This window comes from Aquarana catesbeiana, linkage group LG01 (genome assembly GCF_042186555.1).
Source record: "Aquarana catesbeiana isolate 2022-GZ linkage group LG01, ASM4218655v1, whole genome shotgun sequence".
Classification (NCBI taxonomy): domain Eukaryota; kingdom Metazoa; phylum Chordata; class Amphibia; order Anura; family Ranidae; genus Aquarana; species Aquarana catesbeiana.
The window spans coordinates 591,052,547-591,068,883 of record NC_133324.1 but is presented as its reverse complement, the minus strand read 5'-3'; the positions used below and the strand labels follow the sequence as shown (position 1 = coordinate 591,068,883).

The 16,337-nt window shown below is 39.8% G+C and overlaps 1 protein-coding gene across 2 annotated transcripts in view; it reads right to left on the bottom strand.

Annotated features, from left to right (window-relative positions):
* Positions 1-1,073: 1,073 nt before the first annotated feature.
* The window catches only part of CSGALNACT1 (chondroitin sulfate N-acetylgalactosaminyltransferase 1), a 537,378-nt gene continuing 522,114 nt past the window's right edge, over positions 1,074-16,337 (bottom strand). For both annotated transcript variants that reach the window (XM_073598151.1, XM_073598160.1), the window contains 2 exons: positions 5,679-5,760; positions 1,074-4,520 (listed from right to left, as the gene is read on the bottom strand). In XM_073598151.1, the coding sequence (XP_073454252.1) occupies positions 4,231-4,520; positions 5,679-5,760 (372 nt within the window). In that variant the 3' untranslated portion in view covers positions 1,074-4,230. The remainder of the gene's footprint in view (positions 4,521-5,678; positions 5,761-16,337) is intronic.

Genomic DNA, 16,337 nt, shown 5'->3' with positions numbered 1-16,337 from the left:
ATATAACAGCAAGCAACAACTTGTATTAGTTTAACATCAGACTGTGTGGTAGATTTACTAAAACTGGTGCACTCAAAATCTGGTGCAGCTGTGCATGATAGGCAATCAGCTTCTAACTTCAGCTTGTTCAATTAAGCTTTGACAATAAGGCCCCTTTCACATGATCGGACCGTTCAGGTCCGCCTGTCAGTTTTGACGGCGGACCTGAACGGGCACTCCATGTTAGTCTATGGAGCGACGGATGTCAGCGGAGACATGTCCGCTGACATCCGACCCCGTCCGATCCGCTAAAAGCAGACGGATGGCTCTACGTCCAGGTCCGTCGCTGGCGGATCGGATCGGGTGAGATCTGATGAAAACGGACATGCTGTCCGTTTTCATCCGATCCCTCCATAGGCGGCAGCGGCGCCTGACAAGCCCCTCCCTGCTCAGTGAGCAGAGAGGGACCCGTCATCCGCCGGCTCAGCGGAGATCAACGGACAGATCTCCCGCTGAGCCGGCGGACCGAGGCGGGCTCTGTAGAAACGGAGTCCGCCTCGTGTGAAAGGGGCCTTAAACCTGGAAACTGATTGTTTCCATGCAGAGTTGCACCAGATTTTGCACTGACCAGCTTCAGTAAGTAACTCCCAATGCACCACTCTGCAAGAGCAGTTGCTGCAGAGTAAATGTATTAGAGTAAATGTATCATTTACTAAGCTGTATTAACTTAGTAAATGATCAGGAGCTCTGCTGACTTCCGTCATCTAATCAAGTGCAAGCAAAAATGCTGTTTTTTATTTTCCTTGCATGTGATTGGGTATTCTTTGCAAAGTGAAGCTTTACCTCATTTACTAAGCTCTGGAGCAATTGCACTTGCAGAGTACAACTGCACTTTGCAAAGTGCACAGTCTAGTTGCCTTTAGTAAATCAACCCCTAGAAATCCAGCAACAGACCCCTGGGAAACCAAAAACGATTCCTCTGATCTGCTTCTGCCACTCTCCCTGGATCTCCTACCTGTCCCATGGCACATTCTCAAAACAGGAATCCTTACCTTCCTGCACCTATTATGCAATCTCTGACCACAGATTCCCCACAAAGAGAGGTGGATGGAGAAATCCTCCCTGATTTGCCAGTGACTTCTGACAGTGGGACTCCTCTTGACCTCTGTCAAGTGGGAATGGCCATATATGGATCAAAGTTTGGCCTGTTCCTGCTGAACTAGACAACTTTCAATCCATCTATGGCCAGCTTTAGAAAAGCCTGTTGGATATTATGGTCACCAATTTGTTAAACTAGGGATGTCCCTTGTTTTCTTGGTTGACTTGCACTGTGCTGTAATAAAAAAAAAAAAGCAACAGAATGATGACCATTATATCATTAATTTAGCCATTTAGTGGAATGATGGGGATAAATTACCTTATGGAGAAAATATGGGACTATTTAGAAAACATTTAGAAAAATTGTATCAAAGAAAATGTATATGTTATGTAGGGCAAATCATCAGGGGTCATTTGCAATGTTTCATGCACAGCAATGTGCGTTGGTTTGTGCTTTGATGTGCATTGTCTAATTCTGCTGGAAAGTTCAACCCAATGAGAACACACAGGGTAAAGTGTTAAAAACATGAACATTATCTATATAGCTTTTTTTAAATAAATTAGCTCCTTTGTGATACATTTGTTTCCAAGTAAGGCTTTGCCATTATTTTAGTGGGAGATGGAAAAAATAATAAAAATAAATGAAACTATACTTATAATTTTGCTTAGTTTTAGCTCAAAAACAAAATAAAATGTCTTTAAAAGCTAAACGATCTCTTTATCGACACTAAAGCCTCCTTCTCTATCAAATGCTTTGCGTGCAACACTTTGGGGTTGATTTACTAAAATTGGAGATGGCAAAATATAGTGCAGCTCTGCATAGAAACCAATCAGCTTCCAGATTTTTTTTTGTCAACGCTTAATTGAACAAGCTGAAGTTAGAAGCTGATTCACTACCATGCACAGATGCACCAGATTTTGCACTCTCCAATTTTAGTAAATCAACCCCATAGTGTTTTTATATAGTAATGTTCAGTGCTAAAAACATTTATTTTATAATGTTAAATAGGAAATGTTATAAATATTCTACAATCACCACTTACAGCCAAATTAGGATCTCTAATATCAAGAATTTTACTTTAAACAAGACAGCAGGAAAAAAATCAGATTACACAGAATGCTTTATAAATATGAGGAGGGGTATATCTTTTTTTTTAGGCTGGCAGAGAAGGGACAGTTCTTTTTAGTCATTTATAAATCACTCTCAACAAGCATGCAGACCTTGCTGGACCTCCTCATTGGGAAGCCCAGCCTAATGTGAAAACTGGATATTATGGGTGCGCTCTGTATACAAGGTAAATAAAAAATATACATTACAGATATTAAAATATTACTTTTTAAAAACTTCAAACAAAATTAAATCCCATTATAGTTGCTCTTAAAAGAATGGACACACTGCCACTTTGAAGGAGGCTTCAACACAATAACACAGTTATTGGTAGGATCCTCATCACACTGGCTGGAAACTAGATGTGTCATTTTACTAATAGTGCAGTAGTATTAACCCCTACCTAAAAATAACATAATAGTTTTGGTGGTGACCTTTTTAAAATGACTTCCCCTTAAATCCCAGTAATGTTTATCAGTTCCTATGGACTTGGTCATGGTTAACATTTAGAGTGCACTTTCCATAAAGTGTACACAGGAGGTTTATCCTTTTCTATCTGCCATTACCATCAGTCAGGCATTCACAGTTTCAAAGGCAGGAGTCTTTTGAAAAATAAGACCCAGTGATTTTGATGATAAGTAATAATGGCTTTTTAATAATAGGACTCACATCTTCCTTGGGTTTAGGTATTGATAAAGAACAAAGGGCTTATTCTATATAACAGCACACTGGCACGTTTGTCTTTATAGCGGTCTGTAAAAATGCATTTGAAAGTTTCAACTGGTTTAACAAGTAGAAGAAACAGGCATTTAAATGAAAAATACTGTTAATATTTTTGCAGTAAAGCTTTTTTTTTTTAAAGTCTGGCAATGAAATGTGCAAAACATTATTTGAAGATAACAATACACTCATTTGTGCTTTCATTATTTGTGTTCATCATTCAATTCCAATGTAGGTAATACCATCGGAAACTAAGGTTTATGGACTTGTATAGGACACAGCTGCCTCACAACAATTTTGAACACTTGATATAAATGTAGCATAAACCCAGTTTTAGCCAAAGCTTTTTTGTGTTGCTTTGTTTTAGAGAGTGTAGGGATGGGACCGATCTGCTGTCAGGTTTTCACTGGTCTTGGGGTTGATTTACTAAAACTGGAGAGTGCAAAATCTGGTGCAGCTGTGCATGGTAGCCAATTCTCTTCTAACTTCAGCTTGTTCAATTAATCTTTAACAACAAAAAACTGGAAGCTGATTGGTTTCTATGCAGAGCTGCCCCAGATTTTGGAACCTCCGCTTTTAGTAAATCAACCCCCCTGTGTCCCTATTAGGGAGATTTCCCCTCATTTCCTGTGGTGGAGGTTTCTCAGTGGGCAAACCTACAGCACAAACCTTGACAGAAATTCTTATTCTTACCCACTCTATATGAAACTACGAAAAAAACAAAAATGGTCCTATCACCCTGTCCGGAGACTTTCCATTTATATGGCTTGTTTTTGGCAGCAGATGTTGCAGCAAAATACTGAGGTTAATCATATCAGAGTAAGGATATCTCTGAAGGCTGCTGTACATTCAAACCACCTTGTCAGGTTTTCACAAAAGTTGCATTGTTACTAAAAGTAAAATCAGAAGTTTTCTGGACTCTCCCAGCTCAGTACAAAAGGTGTTTATTTCCACTATTGCTTTGCATTTCATTTTATACTCGTCTTCATACCCTTCTGTGGCACATACATGGTAGTGCCTCAATTTTAGTGCACATGTACGGCAATTAAAAAAAAAATAAAAGCTGTGTTTTCTTTTAACACATATGTTAGCAATAAATACATCATTGCTAATTGCTTTTTATTCTATTAAATAAACTGGTTTCTTTAAGCTACCAGATAAGCTTTGCATCTCCACTTCATCTTGAAACTTCATTAAAAGTAGACCTTGAGCATGTCAACCGCACAGATTCTTTGTTCTCCATCTGATTGACAACTCATATGTTACTCCTCTGTCATATATGCTTGGAATAGCATTGGTAATAAATATGGTGTATTTTGACAGTGTCAAGATTTCTTCATACTGGGTTTTTGCTTCTGTTTGCGTAGGTGTGCTTCAATTTCATGTCTGAAGACCAGCATTCCAAGCTGTCCATGAGAAGCCTCATTCATGGCCTTTGACTGCATACACATTTTGTATTGTTCTGAAGTCAGCTCATCCACACAGCGCTTCTCATGCCAGAGGTGGAAAAGCCCCCTTACAGGCGTCCTGATCACAATGAGATTACTGTGAAGGTATTTGCGGTACAGGTGAACATCTTCGCCTCCCCAACCCTTGATATCTAAATCAAAACCACCTGCAAAAAATAAACACATGCATGCATAAGCAATCCAAACAGAACTAGCAACAAGCATCTATATGCACAAACAATATTTTTCAAATATAGGGTTGCTCTAAGTTCAGATAAATTTTGGTAAAACTTATGATCCAAAAAGCACCACTATTTTGCAAAGTTGATCCACAATAAAATGCAGATTCAAAAATATATTATTATTCTCATTATTAATAATAGTAATCATCATCACCATCAAAATAAATCCTCATAATAATAGCAATAATAATAATAATAGTAAATAGCATTATTATTATTATTATTTGGTAATATATAACCCTGAAAAAGACAAGCTTAGTTTAACTGAAAGCCCATTCAGTGTGCCTCTAGCCCCTTGACCAAATCTAACATAACCCCAATATGCAGATGTCTACTTACCTATCCCTGGCAGTAGTTGTATCCACCAATGTTTACCTTACCCCATTCCTAATTCTTCAGAGCTGGCAGCAACTTCACAGTGACTACCCATAGATTTAAATATGGCAAATGTACCTGTAGTGTCTCTATTGTTTAATTCCAGGTCTATAGGGAGATACTAAGAAGATTTTGGGCAAATGAAAGGTAAACACTGATGAAGGCCACCATTTTAAAGGTGGTGGTGGTGGTGTTGGGGCTCAGGTTTAGATTAGATTAGGGGACTGGGGGTGGGGGACCTTTTCATTTTTAATTAAAGCCGAGCCTATTCTTTAAGACAATCAGAGCTCCTGAGTTAGCATACCACATTAATGAGCCCGGTAGTCAATTTATGAGTTCTGTATCAAGTAGATGTTTAGTTACTATTTTGTTATTTTATTTGATGCTGAATTTGTCTGTCCTTCAGTATAAAAATGAATGCATGATTAAACCAGAAATAGTTGCTATTAGTTTTTCTATCTATACATTGTAATTGTAGTTCTAATGAGTTAAATATAATTTATGGATAATTGATAAATGCTGTATTTCTTCCTTTGAAATGACAGGAAGCAGATTTTATCTATGGTTACATGCACTGAAAATGTACAGGGCTCCACGCCTATCTAGTACTTACTATGTGTCCCAGCAAGACATGTACAGTATACATGCATATATATTGTACATATTAATACTAGCTGATGACTGTAGTAAACAATGCTTTCATCTCACCTATATTAATGAAATCTGACCGATACTGGCAAGTCATTCCAAACCCAAAGTCTCTCCAAAATCCAGTATCCTTTTTAATAACCTAGAAAATACAAGAAAATAAGACATAACCCAAGTTTAATATATTAGAACGCTAATTTAGATAGTTTGCCATAAATAGTACTATACACAAATATATATAATAGATAAATATAAATAATACATAAAAATATATAAAAACACTATGTGCTGTGTCAAGGCAAGGTTGCTACTGATTCGTTTTTTTACAGGCTTGGCCAGTGGAAATATATATGTGTCCTTTAATGGTACTATTAAGACGGAGATTAGACAAAAAACTTGTTACATATTCTCAAACAGAACTAGGAAAGAGCATACTTGTGCACCTTCTACATAGTAGCTGAAAGTGGTTGGCATGTTAATAGTTAAAATATAAAGACATCAGTTTTATCAGTGCTGGAACAAAGCTTGCCAGGACATGCCTGGGAATTACTGGCAATGTCAACCGGTTGGTACTGGCTGCTAAACCAATTACAGCACAACCGTCTCAACAAGGGAAGCGACGTTCTTATGCAGGAAATATAATCTAATAATCATGAAATCATAAGTCAGGTCAGCAAATGTAATTAAAAAAAAGACATAATGTGGATCATGTTTGCCCAGCCTGGGTGATGAGGAATGGTTTGCTAAGTTTTCATTCCAGATAGACTACAAATAAAACTATAATAAAACATATGCTTTATTTGATTGTGTTATGAAAAATCAATTTTTTTCTCCATATCTTTACTTTGGACACAAATTACATTTTTCTACTATCAAAGGTTTTGTTCATCTCCCTAAAGACTCTTCAAGGAATTGTTCCTCAGTTCCTGTGTATATGGACAGACTAGAACATAGTCTATTTTTTTCTGTGTATATTTAGCTGACTATTTCAAGTGCAAGAGAATTTACCCTTAGTTTAGTAAAAGGGGCTCTGCTGATTTCTATCATCCAATCATGTGCAAGCAAAAATATTGTTTATTTTTTATTTTTCTTGCACACAATTGGGTTTTCATTGCAAAAATAATTTTCCCAACATTCACTAAGTTAAGGGAAAATTTTCTTTGCAAAGTGCATACTCTCTTAACAATTGCACAGCCTATTTGCTTAGAGTAAATCAATCCCTAAGTCTTTAAAAGTTCACTTGTAGAACATTTTTTATTCATATTTGATATGCAGTCTTTAAATATCTATTTTTGTGTATATTTCATCCCCTTTCTTTGTCTCTTTTGGCAGTTATTGACTTCTCCCCAGCCCATTTCTGTATTGTTGGTTTCTAGAGGTAATTTTTTTCATCAGTTGGTGCCCTAATAGTTTAATGAAAGGGCTGGTGGAATCACCGAAACGGAACAGCAAATACTATCCATGTATAGTCAACCACAGTGCAGATCACATACTTATTAATTTTATTAGAGTTATATGTGAAAATGTTGGTAAGGGCTTAGCTTGAAGATCCAGCAAAGGAGTTTTCCTAGTTTTAGAATGAGTGGGAAAGGGTGATAACATCTAATGGGGTGTTAATGCTATGTTCCCTTTGGAGAGATTTTCCTTATTTTTTAGAGGCACAACAGTAGATGACAAACGGAAGAAGTTTAGGTATGTATTGGATGGCCTAGAATCCCTTCCATTGAGACTATGTTCTTTGACTGTTTTCACTAGAACTGATGTCCCAAATAGAAAATTGTATTACCTCAACAGTTTTAGATTTCGAACTTAAACCTGATTTGTATGCTTTGTATGTTTTTCCTCAGTCTGGGCATAGGGTTCAGTATATGGAGGTTTTCTATTAATTATTTTTTTCTACTGGTTGAACTAGATAGATTTGTGGCTTTTTTCAACCTGTTTAGGCAACTTTGTTTGAATAATGAAGTGACTAGCCCATCAATAATTACAATATACTGTACTTACAGCTACAGCAAATAAGTCATTGTTTGCGTTAGAATGAATCTCTACTAAGGAAGCTAATGGTATTTGTTTTTGATGGTTTACTAAATTAATAAAGACTGTTTAATTTTGAAAGTGAATAGTTATTTGGCTTCATAAATAAGGTAAAACTGTGTTCAATTTAATCATACAATCACTTAGAAGAAATAAATCCTGCCTATTTTTTCTTACACTTGGCTGAATATTCAAATTAAACACATATTCACCTTATTTGCTAAGCTAAGTGACTGTTAACTTTTCAAGTTAAAAGACCTTATTCTGTTAGTGTGTTAGTAAATCAACCCCAGCATCAAGATTGTACGTTTTCTACCGCTCCAATGTGCCTAGGGCTGTTACAGGACTGCTGCATCATCCACATTTCAACTTAAAGCTATATTATAATTTAACTTTCATTAATTTGTATCTCTGTAGCTTGAATGGTGTCATTTCATATTATAGCAATCAGAAAGGCAGATGCCAGCTGGAAATTTGGCAATTCTGACATTTTCTAGGAAGTGTGTTACAATAACACTAGTAAGTAACAGTAGAACTGGCATCAGGATCCAGTGGATCAAAGCTTTGTCTGTGGACACTACATTTGGAACAAAATCTAACCTTATACAAGAGAAGACTCTAAACTTTATCATAATTTGCACTGACTGACCCCATATGCAAAGAGAGCCTGTAGGACCCTACTTCTGCCCATGTTAGGCCATAAGTGTAATTCAGCTTTTGCCCTCTAGGGGTCCCTACCATCCTCTGAAATGCAGGTTTAGGTATTTAGCAGGGGTTTAATTTGGTAGTTAAATATGTTAACTACAGAGTGTAGTTAGTGTTCTGCAGAGAAGGAACTTAGGAGACTTTGGGTCTATACAGAGCTAAAAATGTAGACTAATGTAATCTGGCCTTCCTCTTCTAGGGTTCATCAAGCCAGGAAGCTGGAGCACACTTCTGAAAAAATACCCTAAAGGGGCAGAGAAGTCTGAACCTGACTGGTGTGAAGAACTGTAAACCATATGTAATGGATTACTGATGCTTATATGGACTGTTATGATGCATGGTTGCATAAGTAAAAACACTGCAGAAGTGGACTGAGATCTTTTTTCATTCAGTGGTGTGAATGATTGAATGATTGCCCCTACCTGGGAAAGCAAGAAGTAAGTGTAAGGACTTTATATGTGCCCACTGGGAAATTAAGAACCAGCATATGTACCAAAAAGACGTATAAATACCAATCAAATTTTTATCTTGAAACTATTATAATCAAATGTTCTTTTAATTGTACAAGAATCATAAAAACTTTAAAGAATTGTATCTCAACTATCCATATAAGACAATGCCGATGTTTGTTGACATGTTTTGCGGCTGTACCACTTCCTCAGGACTGAGCCGAAGGGTTTAATAATACAATTTTGAGGGAATCGGGGGGCTTCAGTAACCAAAACTGCAATGTTTATTCTCATGACACGTCACAGGAAGCAGCCTCATGGCTAACAGAGGACAGAATTAGAAATAGACTTGAAACTTAACATTAATAAGTCACCGGGACCCAGGGCTGGACTGGGACACAAATGTGGCCCTGGAATTCATCCAGACCGGCCCACTTTAATTTTGAGTGTCCCCATCAGCACCCCCCTTACATCAGAGTGTTCCCATCAGCACCCCTCTTACATCAGAGTGTCCCTATCAGCACACCCTTACATCAGAGTGTACCCATCAGCACCCCCTTACATTAGAGTGGGCCCATCAGCACCCCCTTACATCAGAGTGTCCCCCCTCTACTCCCCCTCCCATGTGTACTCTGAAGGCAGCTTCTCATTCCTCTCTCAGTCATGTGATAAGTGACAAGTGATAAGGGGAGATAGGAAGGGAAGTTTGCCGGCTGTCTATCTCCCCCTGCAGGCTGGAGGGAGCAGAAAGCCTTATCATCTCTCCAGGATGTGTAGGCAGCTGCTCCTTGGTGACAGGAGTGAAATCACGATCACTCACTGTCAGTGAGGAGCGGCTCCAGGACTGTGCCTGACCGGCCCACTGAGCCATCGGCCCACCGGGAAACTCCCAGTAGTCCCAATGGCCAGTACATGCCTGCCGGGACCAGATGGCTTGCACCCGAGGGTCCTTAAGGAACTCAGTCAAGTAATTGCCAGACCATTGTTCCTAACTTTTACGAACAGTCTACTAACTGGAATAGTAGCAGCTGATTGGAGAAAAGCCAATGTAGCACCAATATTAAAAAAAGGGCCAACATACATCCCTGGGAATTACAAATCAGTTAGCCTAGTATCAATTGTATGCAAGCTCTTGGAGGGGATGATAAGGGACTATATACAAGATTTTAGTAATGACAACAGTATCGTTAGCAGTAATCAGCATGGATTAAAGGGGTTGTAAACCCTCGTGTTTTTTCACCTTAATGCATCCCAAGCATTAAGGTGAAAAAACTTCTGTCACTGATCAGCCCCCCGTTTTACTCACCTGAGCCCGTTCATTCCCACTCCGGAGACACACACACCCTCTCTGGTCGGGGTCTCAGCTCTTGATTGAAAATATTGAGAGCAGCGCAGCCATTAGCTCCCACTGCTGTCAATCAAATCCAATGATGTGGGGGTGGGGCCAATTCCGGCTTTCTGCATCTATGGACACAAAAGCTGGACTCGGGAGCACGCCTGCACGGGTACCCTCAAGGAGAGTGCTTCTCCTTAGTGGTTTCCCAATGCAGGGAGAAGCTACTAGTGCCGCCGGGGGACCCCAGAAGAGGAGGATCAGGGCCACTCTGTGCAAAGCAAGCTGCACAGTGGGAGGTAAGTATGACATGTTTGTTATTTAAAAAAAAAAACACGAGGGTTTAGTAATCCTTTCATGAAGAATCGTTCTTGCCAAACCAATCTATTAACCTTCTATGAGGAGGTGAGCTGCCATCTAGATAAAGGAAGGCCCATAGACATGGTGTATCTGGATTTTGCAAAAGCATTTGATTCCCTCTCGCAAATATGAAATATGAGTGATAGCCCACAACAAAGACTTGTAGGTTATAGAGCATAAGTTGGACCTCTGGGAATTAGGTTTACCCCCCCCCCCCTCCGACTGCAATAGTGTACAATAGAACCCTGGCATGAGAATCCTCTGTCAGGGAGCGCTACAAGCCTAATTTAAGCAGCTCCCTGGATTTTTAAGGCTGGTTCCCATGAATCACCCTAACATGTGATGAATATGCGTGTTTTACCATGTTACCCTATGCTCTTCTGAATGCTTTTAACCTGACAGGAGAAATGCAGCATTACAAATGAGCCTAAAGCCTAATTTTTCAAATGTGTTTAGGTGCATTTAGACGCATTCAGGCACGTCAAGCGTTTAGGTATCTTTAATTTCATGGCCCAAAATAGTAAATTATTCTGGCCATTGAAATTGCATTTAGACATGTTTAGACGCATTTGCATGCGTTTATACGCATCAGATGTTTTTTCAGCCCAAAAGCCCTCTCCTGCATGTGATTTTGATGCATTCAGATTACTGCCTCTAAATGCCTTTTAACACCTATGGGTGAATGGACACATACGCTAACACAGAGGGGTGTTTAGGTGCAAAAAAAAAAGGTTAAACACCTGTAAAACAGACATTTGACAGCTGCACAGTGCATGAGGCCTAATGCACATTAATATGCAGTGTAACAGTGTCACCATTTAGAATGTCACCCCAGCATGCTCAGTTGCCCGTGGTGTGCTGCCTTACCAAAATGGTACAAGTACTTTTTTCTCTGTGGAGATGCATTGATAGTCTATTCAAAATGAATGGTCTGCTATAATGCAACACACATTGATGCACAAAATAACCCATGCTGCAGTGCATACAATAATGTACCATAACAGACTGCTAATGTCTGAATGGGCCTCCACTAACTTTTTCTTATTTAGTATTTAAAGGGATTGTAAAGGAAGAAGGTTTTTTATCTTAATGCATTCTATGCATTAAGATAAAAAGCCTTCTATGTGCAGCAGCCCCCCTTAGCCCCTCTAATACTTACCTGAGCCCCATCTAGATCCAGTGATGTTGTAGGAGTGTCTTGGCTGTCCAGGACTTCCCTGCTCATTGGCTGAGACAGCAGTGCTGCACCATTGGTTCCTGCTGCTGTCAATCAAAGTCAGTCAGCCAATGAGGGGAGAAAGGGGCCGGGGCGCGGCTCCGTGTCTCAATAGACACAGGGAGCTGTGGCTCGGGTGTCACAATAGCAAGCTGCTTACTTTGGGGGCACTCAACAGGAGGGAGGGGCCAGGAACGCCGGCGAGGGACCCGAGAAAAGGAGAATCTGGGCTACTCTGTGCAAAACCACTGCACAGGGCAGTGATACTTTAGTATCACTTTAAAGAAGAACCTATGAAAAACCTTGGGATGTGAGGGGAGGTACGTTTAGAACCTCTGCCAGGATTTTTTATTGCTGTTTGTGTCCATATTGGGAAAATATTACCTCCCATCCCATCCTGATCCCACTTGGAACAAAGGTAATGGAGACAAAGACAACAATTAAAACCCATTTTAGTAGGAAATACCATAGTTTAGTAGGTAATAGTTAAAACATCTGTCTTTTATTGCATTGAAATGTCCTAGTTTGAGACAATCTTCTAATTTCTTGCCCTTGTGACTGCTGCCACCAAGACAGGAAATAAGGAAATTCTGTGCAAAGAACAGTACAATGTACAATAACAAATTATAATATGTATGGAGATAACTCCTCTTCAATTTATCTAAAACAAATTTAAAAAAATAGGCATTTTGTTTAGAATACCAATTTAAAGTGCGTTTCAAAGATTAACCAACCCTGCTTACCCTAAAATAAAAGAAACAAACAAACAACCTTTCATTGTCCAGTGTCTGCATTCAGTAAAGCATAGCAAAATTCTTTGTTGCCGTTACTCTAGAAAACACACGTAGCCCTTCCAAGATATACATAAACCCCTTTTGCTTTGTTTGTTTGGAAAGGATTTCTGATAAAACATCACAAAATGTCATGAGCTACTGAATAAGTGATCTGGTCAAATGATTATAGGCAAGTATGCAAAAGTAGAACAGCTAATATTTTATTATACGATATTAAAATAATATAGCAATACGTACACTTGTACTACATGTCAGTCCACCCACAAGTGCATTATATTTCAGTTAAACTTCTGGAAGCAGTCCTGTAATTCTCTTTCAGAGATCACTTGATGGCGTCGCTTATAATAGTTAAATTTATCACCCTCGGTGGAAGTAAATTTGTTGAAAGGATTTACAGTGCAGTTAGTGTAATTGTTATTAGTGCTGTGATAGAAAGTTAATGGAGGAGTAGAGAACAATAACAGCCACTTAAACATCCATCAAAAGCAAGGTCACACTTTAAAAACAATGGGAACTCAAAGTTACTGGGGTGTAGGAAGTATTGTGCTGGCAATAGCTTTTCTGGGAAACTTTCACATTAAGATTATTATCACACTAAAAATTGTTTCCCAGATAAGTGAAGAAATATATTTCCTATCCTCCCACATGACTCTGGGTCATGTGGGGGGAATTCCTATCCCTCCACATGACCCATCCTAGCCCTCCACTCGACCCAATTATCAAACATATTTAGTTCTTTTTCAGATCTACTCTACTGAGATTTGGCTCAAGTATGGGTAGCAACCAAATTCTTTGTCTGATGACTCTCTATGAAATGTGCTTCCTGCCAAAAGCATATTTAACCACACACATCTGTGGGTGAAACCTGTCATTCCTTGACAGCTGTTTTAATAAGCAGACAAATCCTGCATGAATCTGAGGTTAGGCATAGTTATCTATTAGTTTAGATATTTTTAAAATGAAGTTTTATATCTGTTTTCACTAATAGTATACAATCTGAGTGCAACACGGGCCATAAATTTGCAGGGCCGACTCTACCAGCTGCAATGGGAGCAACAGTAAAGTCCACTAGCATTGAGATGCTGAGCATAGTTGAGATTAGAGGACATTTTTTTCTTATGTTCTGGCAGCTGTGGAAGAAACATCTGCCTGGTCTGGGAAGCTGCTGGAAACAGTAGGGTTAGGAGATCTAGAGCAATGATCAAGCCTACACTTGACCCAACTTAGCCTAGTTCCATGCTGACCTTCTTTTCAGCTCATATGTGCCATGAGATCTTTGTCAAACTTTCCTCCCTATAGTTTGAGACCACAGGTGTTGCAACAGATATAGACTGAGAATCTTGTGGAATGGGTGGAGAGGTGGAAAGTAAAGAATGAGGATCAGTGCTGGCTTTTTGCTGCTGACCAGTTTCACTGAGGTGCTTGTTGTACCAAGCTTTATGGGACAGGTTCATGTGTCTCCTAATGCATATGGTACCCAAATAAAGGGTCGTTTTACTCTAACTGATATGATGCAAGCAGAGGATGCAAACCACAATGTTGCTATCAGCAGCAGATGAGTGAAAAAGTGCCAGAGTGCAGAGCTATGTGGAGCAGCCATGGGAAAAACAGTGGCGTGTACCCGTGGGGCAGTGCCATCTGGTGGAATAGGACAGCTGCTTCCTCCTGTCCTCTGCAAGTTTCCCCTGCTCCTGGCCAAAATCTTCCCTTTCTGCTGTTCTGCCTCTCAATCACGTTCCTCCTCTACAGTTTCTTTCACCCATGTCTGCCATCTAGTCATCCCCACCTTCCTTATCTATCTATCCCTCTTAGCAATAAGCTGCAGCTGCTGAAACACCACTAACAATGACTGCTCCCTGCCTGGTGTACCAATTCTCTATGCTCATGGAGCTCTATTCAACATTTGATAACATGAATTTTTCTGCATCCTTCTGCAGCAAATTAATGATGGCGTTCTGAAAAATGTAGCTGAATCCTCCATGCCCAATTTGCGGGGCTGCCATGGGATTAGCAGTAGAGGAGGAGGAAGAAGTAGGCACATTTGCAACTGTTGTGGAAAGCTGGCTACTCTGCACCTGAGAGAAAGAAGGTAAGGAAGGCTTTTTTAGCCACTCAACCACCTCCATCATGCACTCTGGCACAGCCACTTTGTGAAAGAAAAGGTAGATGTGCCCTGCTGGCATGGCCCAACCACCATTTTGTCCTGCACGTGCAGAACCTGCTCAGCCCCTACTACCTCCATGTGCAAAACCTCTGCCTCCCCCTTCGGGTCTGCCTAAATTTTGAATACTGCCTAGTTTATTATCAAAGGGCAGCTTTGCCTGTGTCAAGGACATGTTCATGCTGCTGACCTTAAAATTAAAGAAAAATCCCTAGTAAAATTATGTTAAATTTAATATATTCCCCTCTCCCAAAAAATGAAAACCTGTAACACTAAACCCAAACCTATATTTTTGAACTTAGCTGAAAGTGATGCAAATTCTTAATGACACACAAAAAAAGGTAGTCCTAAAAAGGATTGTTGGGTCTATTTACTGTAAACACAAGGGGGGTACACTAATATGTGCCCCATCACACTGCAATATGCCGCCAGGGACTCAGATCCTGCAGTGCCAGACGTGTCCCCCTGCTTAAGCCAGTACATGTCCGGGCCCGTCTGAGGTTTGCTAGAGAGCATTTGGATGATGCAGAAGAGGAATTCGAGAATGTCATATGGTCAAATGAAACCAAAGTAGAATTGTTTGGTAGAAACAACTCATCGTGTTTGGAGGAGAGAGAATGCTGAGTTGTAACCAAAGAACACCATACCTACTATGAAGCATGGGGGTGGCAACATCATGCTTTGGGGCTGTTTCTCTGCAAAGGGAACAGGACGACTGATCTGTATACATGAAAGAATGAATGGGGCCATGTATCGTGAGATTTTGAGTGCAAACCTCCTCCCATCAGCAAGGGCATTGAAGATGAAACGTGGCTGGGTCTTTAGCATGACAATGATCCCAAACACACCGCCCGGGCAATGAAGGAGTGGCTTTGTAAGAAGCATTTCAGTGTCCTGGAGTGGCCTAGCCAGTCTCCAGATCTCAACCCCATAGAAAACCTTTGGAGGGAGTTGAAAGTCCGTGTTGCCCAGCGACAGCCCCAAAACATCACTGCTCTAGAGGAGATCTGCATGGAGGAATGGGCCAACATACCAGCAACAGTGTGCGACAACCTTGTGAAGACTTACAGAAAACGTTTGACCTCTGTCATTGCCAACAAAGGATATATAACAAAGTATTGAGATGAACTTTTGATATTGACAAAATACTTATTTTCCACCATAATTTGCAAATAAATTCATTCAAAAATCAGACAATGTGATTGTCTGGATTTGTTTCCACATTTTGTCTCTCATAGTTGAGGTATACCTATAATGACAATTACAGGCCTCTCTCATCTTTTTAAGTGGGAGAACTTGCACAATTGGTGGCTGACTAAATACTTTTTTGCCCCACTGTACAATACAATGTATAGCAGCTGAACAGCATTATATATTATAGTACCACTGTATAGAGCACTGTCCTACACTTTAGACGAAAGGCTGCTGGAAAACTTTCCTTTAATAGTGAGGGTGCCACCTGCCCGTAGTTCAAAGACCAACAATGTACATTGTTGGTAGTTGGTTGCTATGGTGGTGAATGGCTGGGCCCGCAAATCTCTAATCTCAGTTCACCTTGAACCCATTTCAACCTCAAGCTCATCTGTACACTTTTTAGCCCAAAAGGACACCTGAACAAGGAGTGGTCATTGCTATTGACAAAGATTTTCCAAACTGCTTAAAAGTAT